At 50.4% G+C, this 20,173-nt stretch overlaps 1 protein-coding gene across 8 annotated transcripts in view; it reads left to right on the top strand.

Annotated features, from left to right (window-relative positions):
- Positions 1-336: 336 nt before the first annotated feature.
- The window catches only part of CNOT10 (CCR4-NOT transcription complex subunit 10), a 187,473-nt gene continuing 167,636 nt past the window's right edge, over positions 337-20,173 (top strand). For 2 of the 8 annotated variants that reach the window (XM_073568782.1, XM_073568835.1), the window contains exons 1-3: positions 337-490; positions 1,530-1,632; positions 14,136-14,230. In XM_073568782.1, the coding sequence (XP_073424883.1) occupies positions 1,611-1,632; positions 14,136-14,230 (117 nt within the window). In that variant the 5' untranslated portion in view covers positions 337-490; positions 1,530-1,610. Of the gene's footprint in view, positions 491-563; positions 700-1,218; positions 1,241-1,311; positions 1,332-1,353; positions 1,400-1,529; positions 1,633-14,135; positions 14,231-20,173 lie in introns of those variants that run through there. The other 6 variants (XM_073568803.1, XM_073568811.1, XM_073568828.1 and 3 more) reach the window with 6 other exon arrangements.

The following is a 20,173-nucleotide window of genomic DNA, read 5'->3' on the forward strand; positions in this document are numbered from 1 at the left end:
GCTGTGGATTACAAATGTGCGTCATTTCTCAAGTAAGAACGGACACTATTGACCTATGAAGATGGGATTGCCCCTCTGACTGCCATCACCACCTGCAATGGCCAATAGCTTGCGATTGCTTTTTGTGGAGACTTTTGTGATGGCCATATAGGGGGCGCTCACTATATTGCTGCATCATTATAATGGGAAATAAAGGAAAACTGTAAATCAGCAAATTCCCAGAGGTGCCAGTGTGTAACAGACAACATGGTTCAGTCCTGCCACTGCAGGAGCCGGGTCACAGTGTCAAGCAGACAGTGCGCCACTATGTAACGACTCCTTGAGGGACCACAGCCCAACTTGTGAAACGGACTTCAGGAAAATGGCGCCGCTCGGGCGCCCGGAAGTGACGTTCTGGGAACGGAAACGCAGAATTTCTCCGTGGCGAAGGGGAGAGCAGTGCGCATGCGCAGAGTGACAGCTGGGGGCCGCTCGGCGGGTAGTCTCACCGGTAAGTTATGGTTATGTCAGGGGGTAGACCCGTTAGGCTGTGTGTGAGGCGGGCGCTCCCCAGTACTGGGAAGGACATGGTGACCAGCTGCGTGCTGTATTACTGCGCCCGGTGTCGGCGCCTCTCAGCAGTGCTGCCTTCTCACCAGTCCTCGGTTACACACTGCAGGGCTATCTGTGCTCACTGTTACTACCAACTGCCCTCTGTAGGTAACGGCAGGTGTGGAGAGAGTCGTGCCCTGACTCACTATGAGCAGCTGCTTGTCATCCAAGAGTCCTTGATGATGCGCTCTTAAAGGGATTGTCTAATGTTTACAATGTTCTGTATTAAAGGGATTGTGCAGCCTAGACAGTTGTTTTATTTGCTGCTGAAGGCGAGTGATCACTGCTCTGTGGTGGCTGAAGGCGAGTGGCGCCCGCCGCTCTCCCCATCGTAGCTTTCTGCTCCCACCGCAGGACGTGTGTAATGCCCGCTCAGATGATCTGTGATCACAGCAGTGACCCCCAGTGATTGGACATTTCCCATGTGTTTGGGTGGACCCCTGTAACCATTGGATCAGTGAGGGGAGTATCCTTATTGATTGGGGGTGGTCCCACTCCTCACACCTTTATCCTGTCCATTGTGGCATAAACCATCTGAAGTCAATGGGTGAACACCTGTGTCCCCCACTGGTGGCTCCGAACCTTTAGTTGCTTGTGCGCTTCTTAGGGAGTGAGAGCTGACTGCTCCGGCATCAGTGCTCACAGAGCGGTATACGGGCTCAGTCTTTCCATGAGCAATCTCTGGGGGGGTTTCATCACAGAGACCCCATTTCATGCTCTGACATATTAGAAAGCAAAGTGTATGTGCTCTTTAAACTGAGTACATTTTGAACCTTTGGATGTAGAGACCAAGCTGAAGGTTTCATAGGTCATTGCACTTTTGATGACTTGGTCAATGACATGGCCTCCTGTTTGTAGATTGTGGCGATTGTCACGTTTCCAGAATTTGCAGTTAAAATAGGAGCGCTGTGTCTTACTGTTCTCTTTTTTATTTCCAGGTAGGGGGAACACCGTTTAATGCTAATCAGAATTCAGAGAGTACTTCAAGGGCGAAACTGATAATCTGGAATCTTTGAAGCATGGCTGCAGATAAAGCCGGAGGTAAATCATTCTTTTTTTTTTTTTTTCGGACCTTAGGGTACTGTTATACTTAGCGATGCACTAGCGATCCCGACAACTATATGGATTGCTGGTGCATCGCTAAGTGGTCGCTAGTGAGCTGCCACACAGGCAGATCTCACCAGCGACATCGCAGGGGTCGGGGGTCGCTACTTACCTGTCAGACGCGGCGATCCTGACGTCCTCCTGCACGCGTCGCTCATCGGCGCCACAGGAAGCGCACGACGAGAAGTGATCCAGGACCTTCTCGCGCGACCAGCGATAATCAGCGGGGGAGCCGGTCGGAGGTAAGTATCACATGTAGCGATATCGCTAGCAATATCGCTGCTACGTCACAAAATCGGTGACTTTACAGCGATCTTGCTAGTGATATCGCAGTGTGTAACGGGGTCTTTACAGTAGTCTACATGATTATATCAGGTTGTTTTCTTTTGCCAAGAGAAGTACCACTTTTGTTTACAGTTTAACCTTAAAGCAGCTCACAAACGTGCATTGATTTCCATACATGCACTGTGAGAGAATGCACTGCAGAAAGTGACTGCGCCCCAACTCAGAGAGGGTCTCCTAAAAGTCTAAAACCTTGGGTCTTCACCAAGTCAGTGATTGTGGTCATACTGAAAAAGCTAATACATGGCCTTTTATCACTTTCCTCCCGGACTACTTGGCCATAGTCACCTGTTGATTTGTGTGTACAGGGTGACCTGCTGTATCCGCAGGTGATCACTCCTGCCAGTCACCGGGTGTGTCAGTCGCCTGCTGTTCATACTGAGATTTTAGTTAATTGGTGGAAAGATCCTATGCCATTAATACACATGAGCACTGCTGCAGTGCAAACTGAAAATGGTAGGAAACAATGAACGATGTGTGTCATTCCTTATGTAGATAAATTATTTTCTTTATCGCTTCATTGGGGGACACAAGTAACCATGGGTGTATGCTGCTGTCGCTAGGAGGCTGACACTATCCAGAAAAAAAGGAAAATAGCCACTCCTCCACAGTATACACACACTGACTGGCACAAAGCTCGTCAGTTTAAGCTGTGTGTCAGTAGGAGGTGGACCTGGATCTGATCCCAGATCGTTTTTTTGCTTTTCAGATCACCTGTTGTGTTTTTATTAATTTCTTCCCCTTTTTCTTCCAGGTTTTCCTTCTACAGGGTAACAGTGTGTACTTCTCACCCTATTTTCCCACAGTTGTGCGACTGAGATAGCAGTGTGTTGTCACCAACATCGCCCACTCTCAGACCGACAAGGCAGGACCTAATCCCCTGTCACCTCATGGTGCTTCAGGTTGATTCCTATTGGCTGGTCCTAGCCTTTACCCCACCCCTCTCCTCGGAGTGGGTTGGGAGGAAGACGGTGGTCACCGTTGGTGGCCTTCTCCATCTTGTAAGGGCTTGACACTGTCTTCTGCATTTTCTGGATCCACAACGGTGCGGGAAGGAGGGTGCCATATCCCAGTGACCCTCATCCACCTGGGAGCTCTTGGCGTCATCCTCAAGGGCGAAGAAGGATTCAAGACTCACTTTTGGGGGTACGTCCCTGTCCTCCTTGTGGTCCCCTTTACAAACCTTCTGTGTCCTCCCCATGATACCTCCATGCAGGTCCTGACTCAGCAGGCGCCGATGCGCCTCGAGGTCCACCAGCTCACTCTCTCTGTAGGCCTTCTCTCGGCGCAGACAGCATATTGGTTTATATGCCACGCCCTCTTCTTGGCTTTCAGGCTGATCAGCGCGCACCTTCCCGTGAGTGCACTGCTATTAATCCAATGAGAGAGCTCGCTCTCTTCTCCTCCCTCACTGGGTCATGCCCCCCACCATGCGTGTCACTGAACGAGTTGTAATTGCGCACTTTTCAACCTTTCACAGGGCCTCTTCTCTCTGCCCAGGCCATGCCCTCGTTGGGACAGCCAATCATCTCCCCGACTCGTACAACTGCAGGCTTACCTACAAGTGCCAGTCGCTGCTTCTTTCCCCAGCTCCAGCTCTCATCAGACAGCCTGCACACAGCTCTGCTTCACACCACAGCCAACGGATCCAGGGGACGCAGCTACAACTGTACCGTCATTGATTTCGGGTAGGTCCTGTCACGACTGATCCTACCGTCTTTCTTTCTCCTCAGGTGATTAACCCTTCACAGCAGTACCTTCATTTAACCGCTTTACGACCTCCGCCGTACTAGTACTGTGGAAGTCGCTTCCCTCCCTTTGATGTGGGCTCCTGCGGTGAGCCCACATCTTTCCCGGGACATGGGCTCCGGCGGTGAGCCCACATCTTTCCCGGGACATGTCAGCTGTTTTGAACAGTCGACATGTGCCCGGAATAGCCCCGAGTGGAATTGCGGTCCACCCGTGGCTATTAACTAGTTAAATGCCGGTGACAGCATTTGACAGCTGCATTTAACGCACGCTTCCAGCCATCAGGCCAGAAATCCTCCCACCGGTGACCCCTGTTACGTGATTACGGGTCACCGGTTCATTGGTATGACAACCTAGAGGTCTTCTGGAGACCTCTATGGTTGTCACTACCGGATTGTTATGAGCTCCTCCTGGTGTGGCAGAGTCGATCGGATTATGGCAGCTTCTAGTCTCCCATGGAGACTATTGAAGCATTCCAAAAGTAAAACAAAAAATGTTTTTAAAAATATATATTTTTTTTAAATCACTTCCCTTTCGCCCCATTCAAAATAAAACAATAAAAAAAATCAAACATACACATATTTGGTATCGCCGCGTTCAGAATCATCCGATCTATCAATAAATAAAAAAGGATTAACCTGGACGCTAAACGTCGTAGTGAGAAAAGTCAAAATGCCCGAATTACGTTTTCTTGGTCGCCGCGATAATGAAATAATGGGCGATCAAAAGATCGTATCTGCACCAAAATGGTATCAAAAACGTCAGCTCGGTGCACAAAAAATAAGCCCTCACCCAACCCGAGATCACGAAAAATGAAGACACTACGGGTCTTGGAAAATGGTGCAATCCCTTTTTTTTTTTTTTGTCTTAACAATCTTTGGATTTTTTTTTTCACCACTTAAATAAAAAAGAACCTAGACATGTTTGGTGTCTATGAACTCGTAATGACCTGGAGAATCATAAAGGTAGGTCAGTTTTAGCATTTGGTGAACATGGTAATAAAAAAAATAAAAAAAAAGCATTGTCGAATTGCACTTTTTTTTCGCCATTTCACCGCACTTGGAATTTTTTCCCATTTTTGAGTACACGATATGGTAAAACCAATGGTGTCATTCAAAAGTACAAGTTGTCCTGCAAAAAAAAAAAGCCCTCACACGGCCATATTAACAGAAAAATAAAGTTATGGCTCTGGGAAGAAGGGGAGCAGAAACGCAAAAACGAAACAGGGCAGAGTCTTGAAGTGGGCAAAGGAGGCTCCTGCCCGCACTGTTTCTGTTATAATACTCTTCGCCTGTCCCCTCTGTAAAAATAGCTGGTTTTCAGGCCAGTCTTTGGCTTTTTTTGTCAGACTTGCAGCTTATTCTATCATCCCTGCATCATGAGAGCCCACCCCCTCCGCCGAGAGGGCTGTTGCTGGGTCACAATCAGTTTTTTTTTTTCTGACCTGACCAGTATGACAGTCCCTGATCCATGTTCTGGGGCGCTTACCAAGTTGCCCACCACCACCAGTGCTCTGAACGCCTCCCACGGTGATTTGCATGCACCTAAACATCACACTCAGAAGGGCAAATCAAGGACAACGTCCAGGATGCTGGCCCACTCCAGCTCTTCATCCAACGCTCTGAGTCCCTCTAGATCCTTCATGATGCCCTCGTTATCTCACGTATCTTCCGAGGTGGCTCTGGAGTCCAACCCTGTTTCCCGTCAGTCTCCGATCTTGAAGGGGACCAGAACTCCAAAACTACAGGATATGATTGACAATTTTCATATTGGTTGTTAACCAGACCCTTAACATTAGGGACGATGAGGTCTCCCCCATTGCTTCTCCGTTAAGAAGGAAAGACATCCTTCCCGGACGTTTTTCAGCCACAAGGAATTTTAGGCAATCTTCGTCAAACATTGGGAACATCCAGACAAGCCTTTCCCTGGTAGGAAACATCTGAATATTTACCAGGGTAGAACTCCTACGACAAGGTTTTTTATCGGCAATACCTTCTGAGCGCTAACTGACCTTGCAGGTCAGATCGCACACGCTGACAATTATTTTCTGACAGCGTCTTTGGACGCCGCCATTTGCTCCGCTACGGTTACCATCTATATTGTTGCCGTATGGAGGATTCTTCGGCTGAGGACATGGAATCTGGATCCATTCTCCAAGTCCCTTACCAATCTCCCTTTCCAGGGTTCTATGCTAGGTTGGTCCAGGTAATCTCAGACGCTACCGTCCGTAAGAATACTTTACTTCCTCAGCCTAACCCAAGATGCCCTTTCACCAGGGGGCGCTCTCTTCAGTTTTTGTTCCTTTCGTCCTTTTTTCCCCTCCTGGGCCCTCCTCCCGTCAGGATCTTTCTTCTGCCCACAGGAAGACGAGAAGGCCGTCCTGCAGTCCAGCTTCTCGCTGGCGTCCAAAAGGTCGAACCTCCTCCCACCTGGGATTCTCCCAGAGTGGGGGGCCAGTTTTCCCTTTTTCCAGGATGCTTGGTTGTTTGTGTTCAATGCCTGGGTCAGAGAGATTGTTACCTCAGGTTACAAGATCGAGTTTTCTTCCCCACCAGGTAGACTTTCTTGTCGAGTCCCGTCCACCAAGGTACTCGGCTCAAGTTACAGGCTTCTTCAAGCTAATCCTCCCTCCTTCAGACAGAGGCAATTGTACCTGTTCCCTCTCACGAACACCTTTTCAAGGTTTTATTCCAACCTCTTCATGGTTCTCAAGAAGAACTGCTCCTTTCATCCGATTCTGGATCTTAACCATTTAAACCTTCGAGTCCGCCTCTGTTACTCCCAGATAGAGTCCCTATGCTCGGTTATCGCCTCTATGGAACTGAGAAGTTTTCTCTGCTCAGTGGACACTTAATATACGGTTTTGCGGTTAATATACCTCCTCACTGACGTCCGCTGTTGGCTTACAGACCATCAAGACCTACTCTCATGACCCTCCCTTCCATCAGAGTTCTCGGTCTCTGAATTCCTTCACAGTCCTAGGTCTCTGAGTTTAATGGCATGGTTTCTTAGGCTGCCATTTTGAGGGAGGCTGGGTTTTTCTCCGACTATAGTCCAGCCTTGATTCCGGTCTCGCCCTCAGTACTCTTAAGAGTCATGTCTCCATGCTTTCATTTCATTTCCAGTGAAATTACGCCTCTTGTCCCCAGGTCAAGACCTTCCTTCAGGGCATCGCTCGCCTGCCCCCCCCTTATCGTCCTGTGGCAGAGCCGTGGGATCTTAATCTCATATTAGGTATTATTCAGCAACCTTCTTTTGAACCCATTCAGGACATTACGTTCTCCCTTCTTTCATGGAAGGTTGCCTTTTTTGATAAACCACCCATCGCCCGCTGGATTTGCTTGGCAATCTGGGAGGCGTATCGTGCCATGGACTGACATCCCCCTCAGGGTGTAAGAGCTCACTCCACCCGGGTGGTGTGGGCTTCCTGGGCCGTTCGGCGCTAGGCCTCTGCTTATCAGATTGGCAAGGCCGTGACCTGGTCTTTGCACATCTGTGCAAGGTTCATACCTGTGCCTGGGCTGAGGCTAGCTTGGGCAGAATGGTGTTGCATGCGGCGGTCTTAATTTGTTCTACTTATTTTGTTTCTCTCCCTCGGGACTGCTTTAGGACATCCCATGGTTACCTGTGTCCCCCAATGAAACGATAAAGAAAGAGGGACTTTTGGTGCTCACTGTAAAATCTTTCTTGGATCCTTCATTGGGGGGACAAAGTACCTTCCCTAGTTTTCTGCTTTGCTTGGGCCTTCATGCCTTTTTTTTTGTACATAGTTTTTCTGTTATCGTTGCTTCTCCTACTGCTATTTAACAAGCTTTGTGCCAGTCAGTGGATGTATACTGTGGAGGAGGAGCTATTTTCCTTTTTTATTCGGTCGTCCATGACAGCACCACCTGAGAGCGAGGGATCCGCCCTTCTTAGGAACAGGAAAACCTACAGATACAAAAGGGCGGCACCTCTCCCACGCATCAGTTGGTTTCCTGTTCCTAACAAGGACAGAACTCCCTACAGATCGTCCGTCATGGATAACCGAATCCCAGGCCAGCGGACCGACTCAGGTAGCGGGGGGTTCTCCTACCTCGGTCTCGCTGGGGGCCCTGGATGCGCCACGGTGGGTCCGGGTAGGATTTCCACGGCAGTGGCAGGAGCAGACGGAGACAGGGTCCGGCGGTTGCCTTCTCCACGGGCCGGTGAGGTAAGCGGGTCCCCCTGTGTCTCCTTCCCCCGGGGGTGCGGTCCGTTCGGGCAGGCGCCGCCGGCGGTGTCCCACAGGGGAAGCGGCGGTTCCGAGCCGGCGGCGCAGTTCTAGCCCCTTGCCGCGCGGGGAAGTGATGCGGCGAAGGGGGCGGAGCCTAGCGCCGAAACCGGAAGTCGGGTGCCGGCGACTTCCGGTTGTGGTGAACGCGCGCCGATGCGCGCCCGCCGCCTGAGGGGGCCGGGCACCTGAAGGGGAGGGGGAGGATCGCGGGGAGCGGTCCAATGGGGGGCCCGAACACCGGACAGAGTCCTGCTAATCCGGAGGGGGAGCCTTCTTAAGGCAGAAGGCATCGCTGCGGAGGTGCTTCTGGAGGCCCAGCGATGGACACAACAGAAGCCCCCATGGACCCACAGGAGGTGCAGCCCGTGGCAAAGCGCCCCAGTGACCAACCTAAGAGGAAGGAGGGACGTTCAAGTGGACGGAGCCACAGCAGTTCCTCTAAGTCAAAGGATCCTCCCGCAGCCCCCCATGATCCGGTACCTGTCCTCATCTGCAAGGGTAAGAGATCTGCGAGAATGTACCCTGATGCAGTGTCCCCTTATGTGTTTGATTCTCAGGGGAAGAAGGCCACAGGGAAGTAGAAGCACAAGGAATGTGCCCTCTGTAGTTGCCCCTTACCAGATGGCCACCCCAAGAGATTGTGTCAGTCTTGCGTGAGACAGACGGTAGGGACGGAGATGAGGGGTAGAACGTGAGTGGAGTATCAGACTCTTACACTCTTTCCTATTTATACAGGTAGCGGAAGAAGCTCCAAGCTTCGCTACAGACCTGAGGCAATTAATCAGGACTGAAATAAAAGCCCTATCAAAAGAAGGTTCTTCTAAAAGAAGACGAGCTAGTGTTTCAGGCTCAGAGTCTTCAGTCGGCCCTAGGAGGGAAGATATCTCCTCAGAGTCCTCGGCCTCCTCTTCTTCTTCCGAAGAGGATTCCAGCCGGTTCTGCTTTCCCTTGGACCAAATGGATAAATTAATTAAAACCATAAGGTCAACCATGGGGGTAGAAGAAAAAAAGACAGAACTGTCTGCTCAGGACATTATGTTCGGGGGTCTAGACCCCAGAAAACAAAGGACTTTTCCACTAAACGAAAAAGTCCAGAGCCTGATTGACAGGGAGTGGAAGAAAACGGGAAAAAAGGGGTTCTATGCTGCCCGCTTTCAAACGTAGATACCCCTTTGAGGACCCAATAGTTAGTCGATGGGATAAGGCCCCCAAGCTGGATGCAGCGGTAGCTAAAGCCTCAAAAAAGTCATCTATACCCTTCGACGATATGGCCTCCCTTAAAGACCCCCTAGATAAAAAGGCAGATTCCTTTTTAAAGGGCACATGGGAGATGTCAGCAGGCGCCCTAAGGCCAGCAATAGCAGCCACGTGCGCAGCCAGATCCATGATGGTCTGGCTGGATCAATTGGACTCTCAGCTAAAGGATGGAACCTCGCGAGCCTCCATCCGTAAGTCTCTACCAATTATCCAGAATGCTGCTGCCTTTCTGGCAGATGCCTCGGCGGACTCGGTAAGAATGGCGGCTAGGTCTGCAAGCTTGTCTAATTCGGCCCGAAGAGCCCTCTGGTTAAAATGCTGGCCGGGAGATATCCAAGCCAGGTCCCGTCTCTGTTCTATCCCCTGTGAGGGTGAATACTTGTTCGGCCCCGTCCTAGACGAACTGTTAGAAAAGGCCGGGGATGAGAAAAAGAAATTTCCGAGTCTGCCGAATACATCCTGGAGACGTCCCTTTTCTAGGAAAGGGTATTCCCGCAGGAGACAGGCCAGAGATCAGAACAGATGGGACAACAGAAAAACCAGAGGTACGGGCTTCATGTATGGTGGAGGGGGGCGCCAAGAAGGTCCATCACGGGATAATAAGAAGCCACCCCAATGACTAGTGGCTCCGGTAGGAGGAAGATTATCTGCCTTCTACCCGGCCTGGGCCAAAATCTCGAATAGCAGCTGGATACTGGGGGTGATAGCTACAGGACTGCACCTAGAGTTCGCCTGCGTTCCCCACGATCGGTTCAAGGTAGCTCCACTCAAATCTTCCCCGCTAGAACAAGCTGCCCTGGAGACCGAGGTCCTCGAGCTGCTGGACAAAAAAGTCCTGACGAGAGTTCCAGAGGAAGAGAGGGGGAAAGGCTTCTATTCCCCCCTGTTCTTGGTCCGTAAACCGGACGACTCATTTAGGGCTATATTTAACCTCAAAGCCCTCAATAAATTCCTGGTTGTACGTCCATTTAAAATGGAAACAATCAACACCGCAATAAAGATGCTGTTTCAAAACTGCTTCATGGTGGTCCTAGATCTGAAAGACGCTTACTATCATATACCCATAGGTCTAGCACACCAATCTTTCCTTAGACTGGCGGTTCAGTTGGATGGGTCAATCCAGCACTTCCAGTACGCGGCTCTACCCTTCGGGGTGGCGGTTGCGCCTCGAGTATTCACCAAAGTGATGGCAGAGGTGATGGCCCATCTGCGCGAGCTAAACATTCTAGTCGTCCCCTATTTAGATGACCTCCTTATAATAGGCAGCTCAGCCGAGCAGTGTTTAGAACAGTTACAGAAAACAACGGCGGCTCTAGAGCGGTTGGGATGGCTACTTAATATCAAAAAATCCCGTTTGCAGCCATTAAAAATTCAACAATTTCTAGGCCTAACCCTAGATTCAAAAAAGCAGGAATGCCGCCTGCCCCCAGAGAAGCTGCTGCACCTGCATGACCGGGTCCTGAACTCCTCCAACAACCCCTCCATGTCCCTCAGGAAAGCCATGTCCCTGTTGGGTTCCCTCTCATCCTGCATTCCCGCAGTCCAGTGGGCCCAAGTTCATACGAGAACTCTACAGGGCGAAGTTTTATGGTATCAGAGGATTCTTGGGGGTAACTTAGAAGGTCGACTGACCTTATCTAGAAACACAATAGAGTCCCTGGAATGGTGGCTAGAAAGAAATAACTTGTCTAGAGGGGTCCCTTGGGAGTATAACATTACCCGCGTGGTCACCACGGATGCAAGTCCTTCCGGTTGGGGGGCACATATGGAAGAAATTCTGGTCCAGGGCCTATGGGAACGAGATCAGATACAAATGTCTTCTAATTTGAAAGAATTAACAGCGGTAGTACTCGCAGCTAAAGAGCTCCTTATGTATCTACAGGGCCATCACGTACGAGTTCTATCGGACAATCGAGTGGCCGTGGCCTATATCAACCACCAAGGCGGAACTCGATCCAGAACTCTGATGAAGGTGGCAGGACAGTTGTTCCAGCTAGCAGAGCGTCATTTTTTATCTCTCACGGCTCTTCACATAAAAGGGAAAGAGAACATCGCGGCAGATTTCCTAAGCCGCAATCTGTTAAAACAAGGAGAGTGGGCCTTAAACACCTCCATTTTCGTTCAGATTGTGCAGAGATGGGGTCAGCCAGAGGTGGATCTATTCGCCACCAAGGAGAACTCGAAAACGACACAGTTTTGCTCCCTAAACCCCAGGGAGACTCCTCTGGCAGTAGATGCGCTTCTGATAAAATGGGACTTCAGGCTAGCCTACGCCTTTCCTCCCCTATCTCTACTTCCTCTAGTGTTGAGGAAGATCAGGAAAGACAGGGCAAGGGTCATAGTCATCGCCCCGTTCTGGCCCAGAAGAGCATGGTTTTCGAACCTCAGGATCATGTCGGTAGACGATCCTTGGGTTCTCCCGGACATCCCGGACCTTCTGTCCCAGGGCCCGGTCTTCCACCCTCAGGTGGCTGGCCTACATCTCACGGCGTGGAATTTGAGCGGTCACTGCTAGAAAGTAAAGGCTTCTCTCCAGACCTAATCGACACTCTACTAAAAAGTAGGAAAGTAGTGACAACTAAGATTTACGTCAGAATTTGGAAAAGGTTCCTCGAAAGCTCAAATGTAAATACTGGTGATTCCGTCCCCATAGGCCAGATCTTGGAATTTTTACAAAAAGGGCTGGACTTGGGTCTCTCCACCAGTACCCTTAAAGTACAGGTATCCGCCTTGGGGGCCCTCTTTAGCTGCAACATCGCGGCTAATTATTGGGTAAAAAGATTCATCAAAGCAGCGAGTAGATCCAGACCAATAGTAAAGAATAGACTCACGCCATGGGATTTGAACCTAGTCCTCACAGCTATGACAGAAGCGCCATTTGAACCCATCTCGTCGGCCTCTATTAGGAGCCTGTCCCTCAAAATAGCTTTCCTAATAGCCATAACGTCAGCCCGTAGGGTAAGCGACATTCAGGCATTGTCTAGGCGCCCACCTTTTCTTCAGGTAAAGGAGGATAGGGTAATACTTAGACCCGACCCAGCGTATTTACCAAAAGTAGCCTCCAGCTTTCATAGGTCGCAGGAAATAGTCCTTCCATCCTTCCTCCCTAAACCAATTAATGAGAAAGAGGAGAAGATACACACTTTAGATGTTAGGAGATGCCTCTTGGAGTATCTAGCAGCCACCGATCCCTGGAAGAAAGACAATGCTCTCTTTGTCTCCTACCAAGGCCCTAGGAAAGGTCTTAGGGTGTCCAAAAGTACTCTAGCCAGGTGGATTAGAGAAGCAATCTCGTTAGCTTATGCCTCAAAAGGTAGAGTAGCTCCGGAGAAATTGAAGGCGCATTCCACCAGAGCCGTGGCAACCTCGTGGGCCGAGAGGTCGGAAGTCTCCATCGACCAGATTTGTAAGGCGGCCACTTGGTCCTCTCCGAGCACTTTTTATAGTCATTATAGACTAGACTTGGGTGCCTCTGCAGACCTCTCCTTTGGTATCAGGGTTCTGCAGGCTGTAGTCCCCCCCCCTAAAGTAGTGATTACTCTCTGTAATTCTCTCAGGTGGTGCTGTCATGGACGACCGAATAAAGTCTTAGTTACTCACCGGTTAACGGTATTTTTCGGAGTCCATGACAGCACCCATAGATTCCCTTCCCTTAGTTAATTTGGGTGTGCACGTCTTCCCTTTGTACATATCCACGGGTGATAAAGATTTAAGTGTTGATATTGTTGTACATATAATTATGCATTAACCTTGGAGGTCCTCTTTTATACTCTGTAATCCAACTGATGCGTGGGAGAGGTGCCGCCCTTTTGTATCTGTAGGCTTTCCTGTTCCTAAGAAGGGCGGATCCCTCTCTCTCAGGTGGTGCTGTCATGGACTCCGAAAAATACCGTTAACCGGTGAGTAACTAAGACTTTTTTGCATAGTGTCCGTCTCCTAGCAACAGCAGCATGCACTCATGGTTACCTGTGTCCCCCCAATGACGACTCCTAGAAAGAGATTTTATGGTGAGTACCAAAAATTCCTTTTTTTTTTTTTTTTAAAGCCTGAAAGACCTACGGTATTTTGTGGAGGAGTGGGGCGATGCTGCGGACCACAAACTAGGAGAAAGGGGTGTTCGGATATGCGACGCTGCGGGTGTTGGGTGGTGCAGGCCACGGTGGAGCAGGGTCGTTGCTGGAGGAGGCAAGAGTGGAGCGTTGCCACAGGTTGGGATGAAGGGGTGTTCGGATGTGCGACGCTGCTGGGGCTCCGCCGACTTTTTGTGAAAGGCCGGAACCCCAGCACTTCCATAATTTACCATGCGGTGGTCTCCAGGATGATGGCTGCCGGAGGCGGCGCATGCGCGGATGAGATCTTGGTGCCGAGATCTCCATCTGCGCATGCGCCACCCCCGGCAGCCATTTTCCCGGAGTCCACCACATAGTAAACTATGGAAGTGGGGGGGATCCCAGCTTTCACAAAATGTCGGCTGAGCCTCCGCACCATTGAACACCTGCAGCATCGCACATCCGAAAATCCCCTCATCCCAGCCTGCGGGCTGCAGCAGCGGTTCCGCTCTTGCCGCCTCCAGCTGGGACCCTGCTCCACCACGGCCGGTAAGGTGTATTCTCGTTCTAAGATGCACCCCCATATACCCACCAATTTTTTTGGGGGGAAAGTGCATCTTATAATCTGGAAAATACGGTATTTGATGATTTATTGGCCATTAAATGAAAAATTGTTATCTATTGCGTTTAAGAAGCATATAAAATATATACACACACACAACTCGATTGAGAACTTTGTTTTCTGGGCTTTTCTTAGTTATAACCTGTTGGTTTTAAATCGCCTTTAGAGCAGAGCACAGAAAAGAATGAGGGTTCTGCAAATTGCTCTGGTGTTTCCGATCAAGAGAAGGAGCTGTCCAGGAGTTCTTTCCAGACATTCACGGTAATTTATTTTTCGTCCTGTAGTTCAGATGAATGCATGCCGCTCTTCTTGATTACATTAGATAGTGACATTGCATGCAGTTTGCAAAGCTAGTTAATTTTTGTGTATCAGATAACTTTTAGGAAACACTTGCCCAATGGTAAATATATAGATAGAAAATGTTTATTTAATATTTAAAAGTCACATCCAGAAAAACATTCAAACGTCATATTTTCCTTTATGCTTTAATTGGTTCTTGGATGTCTGTGTAGACTGCTCGCCTATGGAATCGGTGTGATAAGATATTTTACACAGTGCCGTTACTTCGAAAGATTACCCCCCTACCCAAAAAAAAAAAAAAAGTGGTATGTGACTAAATCCCAAGTGTTGGTTCATGTAGGGGTTTAAAGTTGGAGCTGTCATCTTTAAGAAAAAAAAAAAGTAAGATGACACTAAAGAATTTTTGTAAATGATTCCTAATTTGGAATGCACTGTGTGTACTTTTTGAAATATTACATGTTAACCCTTTAGTGTCCTTGGATATATCCATACTTAGAACTTTAGTGAGGTACTGTGACCGCAGACAAGGTTATCACATTAAGGTGCCTGCTGATTCTCACAGCAGGGCACCTGGAGTCATCGTTCCTGGGGTGGCGGCGCTACCCCGCAACTACGATCGCTGTGATTGGCTGTTCAATTCTGAACAGCTAATCACAGCGTTTCTTGATGTTTTCTTGCATTGATGCCCAGCCTACGATCGATGCTGTAGGAGCACCAATCATAGGCTGGAGCCTAGCAACCACAGCATCACCAGGGCCAGTTCTGATTGGTGCAATTGACGATGACGTTGATCGCACCAATCAGAGTGCAGAGACACGATCTGAACTCTGTGACTGCTCTGCACTTCTTCATTCCGGTTTGCAGATGTGAGGAGAGCAGTCATTGAGAGTTCTTACTGAGCTGGGCCTTGTGATGCCACAGACTTTTTCAAGCCTATGCCATCATTTCTGCTGTTCCTGCTGCTGGACAAGAAAGAAGACTTCCTTATACTTTCCTGTTCTTTCCTAATCCACCCTCTTCCCACCACCTTTTTCTCCTACGCCTCATTGTGGGACACAGAGACCGTGGGGTGTTATGCTGCTAGCCACTAGGCGGACACTAAGTAAACACAGAAAAAAATTAACTCCTCCCCTGCAGTATAAACCCTCTCGCTGGCTGGGAATTCCCCAGTTCTTGCTTAGTGTCTGTAGGAGGCACTTTGGTCTGGTTTCAGACCCCACCGTTTTTATTTTATTTTTGAATTTTCTGTAAATTTTAATTTTTTAATTAACGGAGTGAAGGGGGCGACGGTTCCTTTCTACGGCCCGCTCTCCCCCCGAACCAGCAACAGGCAAGCACGTGGAGTAACCCTTCACGTACCTTTCCTGCGACGAACGGGGCTGATTCCTCTGATGATGGTTCCCATGATGGTCGAACGGATACGAGGGCAAGCGGAACAAGATCGCACAGAGTGCATGGAGAAGGACCTGAACAGCGCTTTTTCGGATGCCCTGAATCGGCCCCAGAGCTCTCCGTCCCCCTACCCAAAGGGAGGACCGATTTGAGCATACCTCTTTACGCTCTCCGTCCCCCTACCCAGAGGGAGGACCGGTTGAGCATACCTCTTTAAGCTCTCCGTCCCCCTGCCCAGAGGGGAGGACCCATCGAGCATCCCCCATTCAAGAACTCCTCCAGCTCTGCTACATCAGCCCAGGAGGATAAGAAGAATGGACTTCGGCGTTGACTTAAGCACTGGAGTTGAGGTATGGGGTCGGGTCCTGCCCCCGGGAGAGGCGCTCAGCCCCATCGCGGCCCCCCGCGCGCTCAGCATTTTCAGATGGCCCCAGAAATTTAGTCCCCGGCCTGCTAGGCCGCAGTTTCAATAGTGCCGCCCTGCCCCCGGCGCCTACCGTGGGTAGGCCAAAAGTTGAGCCCCCTGCTTTTCCGGCCTACTAGGCCGCAATTTGAATAACGCCGCCCGCGCTATTGTCGCCGCCCCCCTCCTCTTGGCGCCTCTCGCTCCTAACGAGACGCGCAATTTTAATCTCGGGGGGCCATGTCTGTTACCGCTGCTGCAGTTAACCCTTGCAGGAGCAGCCGAATACCGGGCGACGCCACAGGGCCACCGGTTTTCCTCCCGGGGGACATACCCTCGGTCCTGTGTTATGCGGCATCAGCCCTCAGATTAAAGCTTAACCCCTTCCTGGCACATTCTCTGCAGCTGCAGCCAGACTCTGCCGTTAACCCTTTCTGGAGCGCTTTGCATCACTCGAACGAGACTAAATGGGCTGTTAAGAAATACACTGCGTTTTTAACCGTGTGTACCACTTGCAAGTCTGCCCTACCCAGTGCACAATCTAATCCGTTATGCATGGACCGCGCGGCCTGCACCCCGACCTGCGCTCCAACGCCCCTCACAGCGCTGCTGACGGGCTTCCTGCGCCTGGTACCCCTGAGTGGGCTGCGCCCTGTCACGGTCGATGGAGTCTCTGACCCAGGCTATTCTCCCTCCGGGAGGACTATATAAGTCAGGAGCCATACTCGTCCAAGGGATGGTCAGGTCTCTGAAAAAGTGGACACATGGCTCGTCCCCTAGTCACGTTCGCGCTTCAGCATCAGCGACTCCTGTCTCTCGCTCGCCCTCTCCTGAGGTTCACAGCGAGCATGCCTCTGAATTCGTATCTGACTCGTCAGCCCCTCAGAATCCCCCCAACTGATCAAGAGTCGCTTGATTCTCTTATAGAATCAGTCAACAGGATTCTGAAGTTGGACGAGGAAATTATTCCCGCTCCAACACTACCTGTCTCATTTATGGAACAAGCGTGTGCGCTGTTATTTACCAGCCATCTAGTAACATAGGGATTGGCCACATAAGTGGCTCACTGGGCAAAAGTATACTCTGGCTAAATACTCCAGACCTATTGAAGGATTGTTTACAGTTCCCTCTGGTGAACCTTCCTGTACCGCGTCTCGCTTCTACAACGCTCCTATCAGTTTCTGAGGGTTCCTCAGTCAGAAACCCCTCCGATCGTCAAAATTGACTGCCTGCCCGTTCAATATTTGGAAGCTTCAGGAGCGGCTTTTTCTCCATCCTTCGTGGCACTTTAGGTCACCAAGGCAATGGCCGCTTGGGCAGAAGTCCTGATTATTTCATTCCAGGGCACCAATCTTCTCTGCAGGCAACCACTGTCGCCAGCCAGATGATTCACGCAGCGGTCTTTGTAGTAGACACTTCTTTTGATACCGCCAATTGCGCGGCTCAATCTGCCGCTAATGCGATCTCCATTAGAAGAGCCCCAGGGCTCCGCGACTGGTGGGCGCATGCCACATCGAAAGGATTGTTGACTCCCCCCCCCCCCCCCCCCCCTTTCAAAAGGGTCGTCTTTTGAAGAGAGACTAGACCAGCTCATTTCTGATTTTACCAGGGGGAGAAAGTAAATTCCTTCCTCAGTAAAAGGGCTGTTCCGCAACCAACAGCTGACACGTTTTCGATCTTCTCTCAACGATTCCGGTTGGTCCTTCTCTGCTTTCTCTTTCGGCCCAGTCCTCATACGGACCTAACCGTTCTTGGAAACCCAGGCCTAGGGATTCTGGATCTAGGGGAGCCAGATCTCGTAGATCTACCCATTGACGGCAATTGGGTCAGGAGGCTGGAGTCCTTCGGATACAATATAGAATTTCTTCCCCCCTTCAACCCGGGGGTTTTACTTTCCTTTTCCCCCAAGAGAAAGACAAGAGCCTTCCTTCGGGCTGTACAGGGTCTGCTAAAGGACGGAGTCATCATTCCGGTCCCCCTTCAGGAAAGGTTTAGGATTTTTCAATCAGACTTTTTTTTGTGGTTCCAAAAGAGGACGGGACGATGCGACCCATTCTGGAACTCAAATTGTTAGATCAGTTTCTCAAAGTACGGTGATGCCGAATGGAAGCTCTCCCATCAGTTGTCGCTTCTATGGGAAAGGGGAGAGTTCCTAGCATCCATCGACATCAAGGACGCTTACCTTCACATTCCGATCTGCCCGTCCCTTCAGGAGTTCCTGCGTTTTGCAACTCACGAGAAACACTTCCAGTTCGCGGCTTGTCCTTCGGACTCGCCACCGCTCCCAGGGTTTTTACCAAGGTCATGGCGGCTGTAATGGCCATTCTTCACTCTCCAAGAGTGGTAGTGTTACCGTATCTGGACGACCTGCTCATCAAGGGTCCACCCTTCCAGCCCGTGAGGAATCCGTGGATAACAGTAGATACACTTTATCGCCTAAGGTGGAAGATAGACTGTGAAAAGTCTTTCCCAGGACCGGCTCGCACTTCCCGTGAGTTCACCACCCTCCCTTAGGAGAGTCCCAAGCCTTACAACAAACAGCATGGTCTCCTTTTCGACCAGTTTCTCACTCCATTCGTTTCACCATGGGAGTTCTTGGAAGGCTGGTGGCAGAGATGGAAGCAGTTCCATTTTCCACAGTTCCACCTCAGTCCTTTGCAACATGCGTTGCTGTTAGCTTGGAACGACAGCCCGTTCTCCCCGGCTCGTTGGATTCCTCTGTCCCTGCGGGACAGGCAAGACCTCAGGTGGTGGTCACTGAGGTCCTCCCTGAATCAAGGGAGGTCTTTACCCCCAGTAAGATGGTTGGTAGTAACCACCGACGCAAGTCTCCTCAGCTGGGGTGCGGTCTCTCGTCGCCACACAGCACAGGGTCATTGGTCAACCCGAGAGTCACGTCCTCCCATTAACATTTGGTGACACAAACAATCACATTAGCTCTATGGAGTTTCCACCTCACCCCATCGGGTCTCAATCCGACAACGCCACGGTTGTAGCATATATCAACTGCCAGGGAGGAACCCGGGACAGGATGGCCATGCATGAAGTGAGTTCCATCTTCTATGGGGCCGAGACCAACCATTCGCCCATCTCAGCAAGCCACATCCCAGATTTTCTCAGTCACCAAGGCATTGCCTCGGGGAAGTGATCTCTTCATCTGGAAATCTTTCAGCAGATTTGTCTTCGTTGAGGGACCCCGGATGTGGATCTCATGGCCTCAAGACTGAACAACAAGGTTCCTCGGTTCGTTTCCCGATCGCGCGATCCATGCGCCATTGGAGCGGACGCTCTAGTTCTGCCATGGCACTGTTTCCGGCTCCTGTACATCTTCCCCCCCCCCTCTTCCCTTGCTTCCGAGGGTCATTAAGAAGATCAGAGTGGAGGGAGTACCAGTGATCCTAATCGCGCCAGATTGGCCGCGCCGAGCATGGTACGCAGAACTAAAACAACTGGTCGTCGACGTCCCCTGGCATCTTTCAGATCGTATGGAATCTACTCTCGCAGGGCCCGATTTACCACCAGAACTCTGAGGCCCGGTCTTTGACGGCATGGCCGTTGAATCCTGGTTTTTAGCTCTGGCTGGGTTCTCTCAACGTCGTGATCTCCTCCATGATTGGTGCTAGGAAGCCTGTGGTCATGCGCATATATCACCGCACCTGGACAACCTTCTTTTTCATGGGCAAGGTTCATGGTGAATCACCTCTGGTGTTTTCCATTCTGGCCATATTGGAATCCCTTCAATCTGTATTAAGATCAGGCCTCGTGCTTTGCTCGCTCAAGGGCAAAATTTCGGCCTTGTCAGCATGTTCCCAATTTGCCACCAGGCTTCAAGTCAAGATGTTCATTCAAGGAGTTTTCCATGTGCCGTCTCCTTATAGAAGGCCACTCATGGGGCCTTAACCTGGTTCTCGGGGCCTTACAGGAGGTTCCTTTTCGGACTGCTGCAGGACGTGCCACTGACCGTCCTCTATTGGAAGGTGGTCTTTCTAGTGGCAACTACGTCAATCAGACGAGTTTCGAAATTGTCAGTCCTGTCCTGCCGTTCTCCTTTTCTGCATTTTCATCAGGAAAAGGTAGTTCTCAGGACGTCCCCGTCCTTCCTGCCCAAG

Source organism: Dendrobates tinctorius, unplaced genomic scaffold (assembly GCF_039654945.1).
Source record: "Dendrobates tinctorius isolate UK_male_01 unplaced genomic scaffold, ASM3965494v1 ptg000005l, whole genome shotgun sequence".
Classification (NCBI taxonomy): domain Eukaryota; kingdom Metazoa; phylum Chordata; class Amphibia; order Anura; family Dendrobatidae; genus Dendrobates; species Dendrobates tinctorius.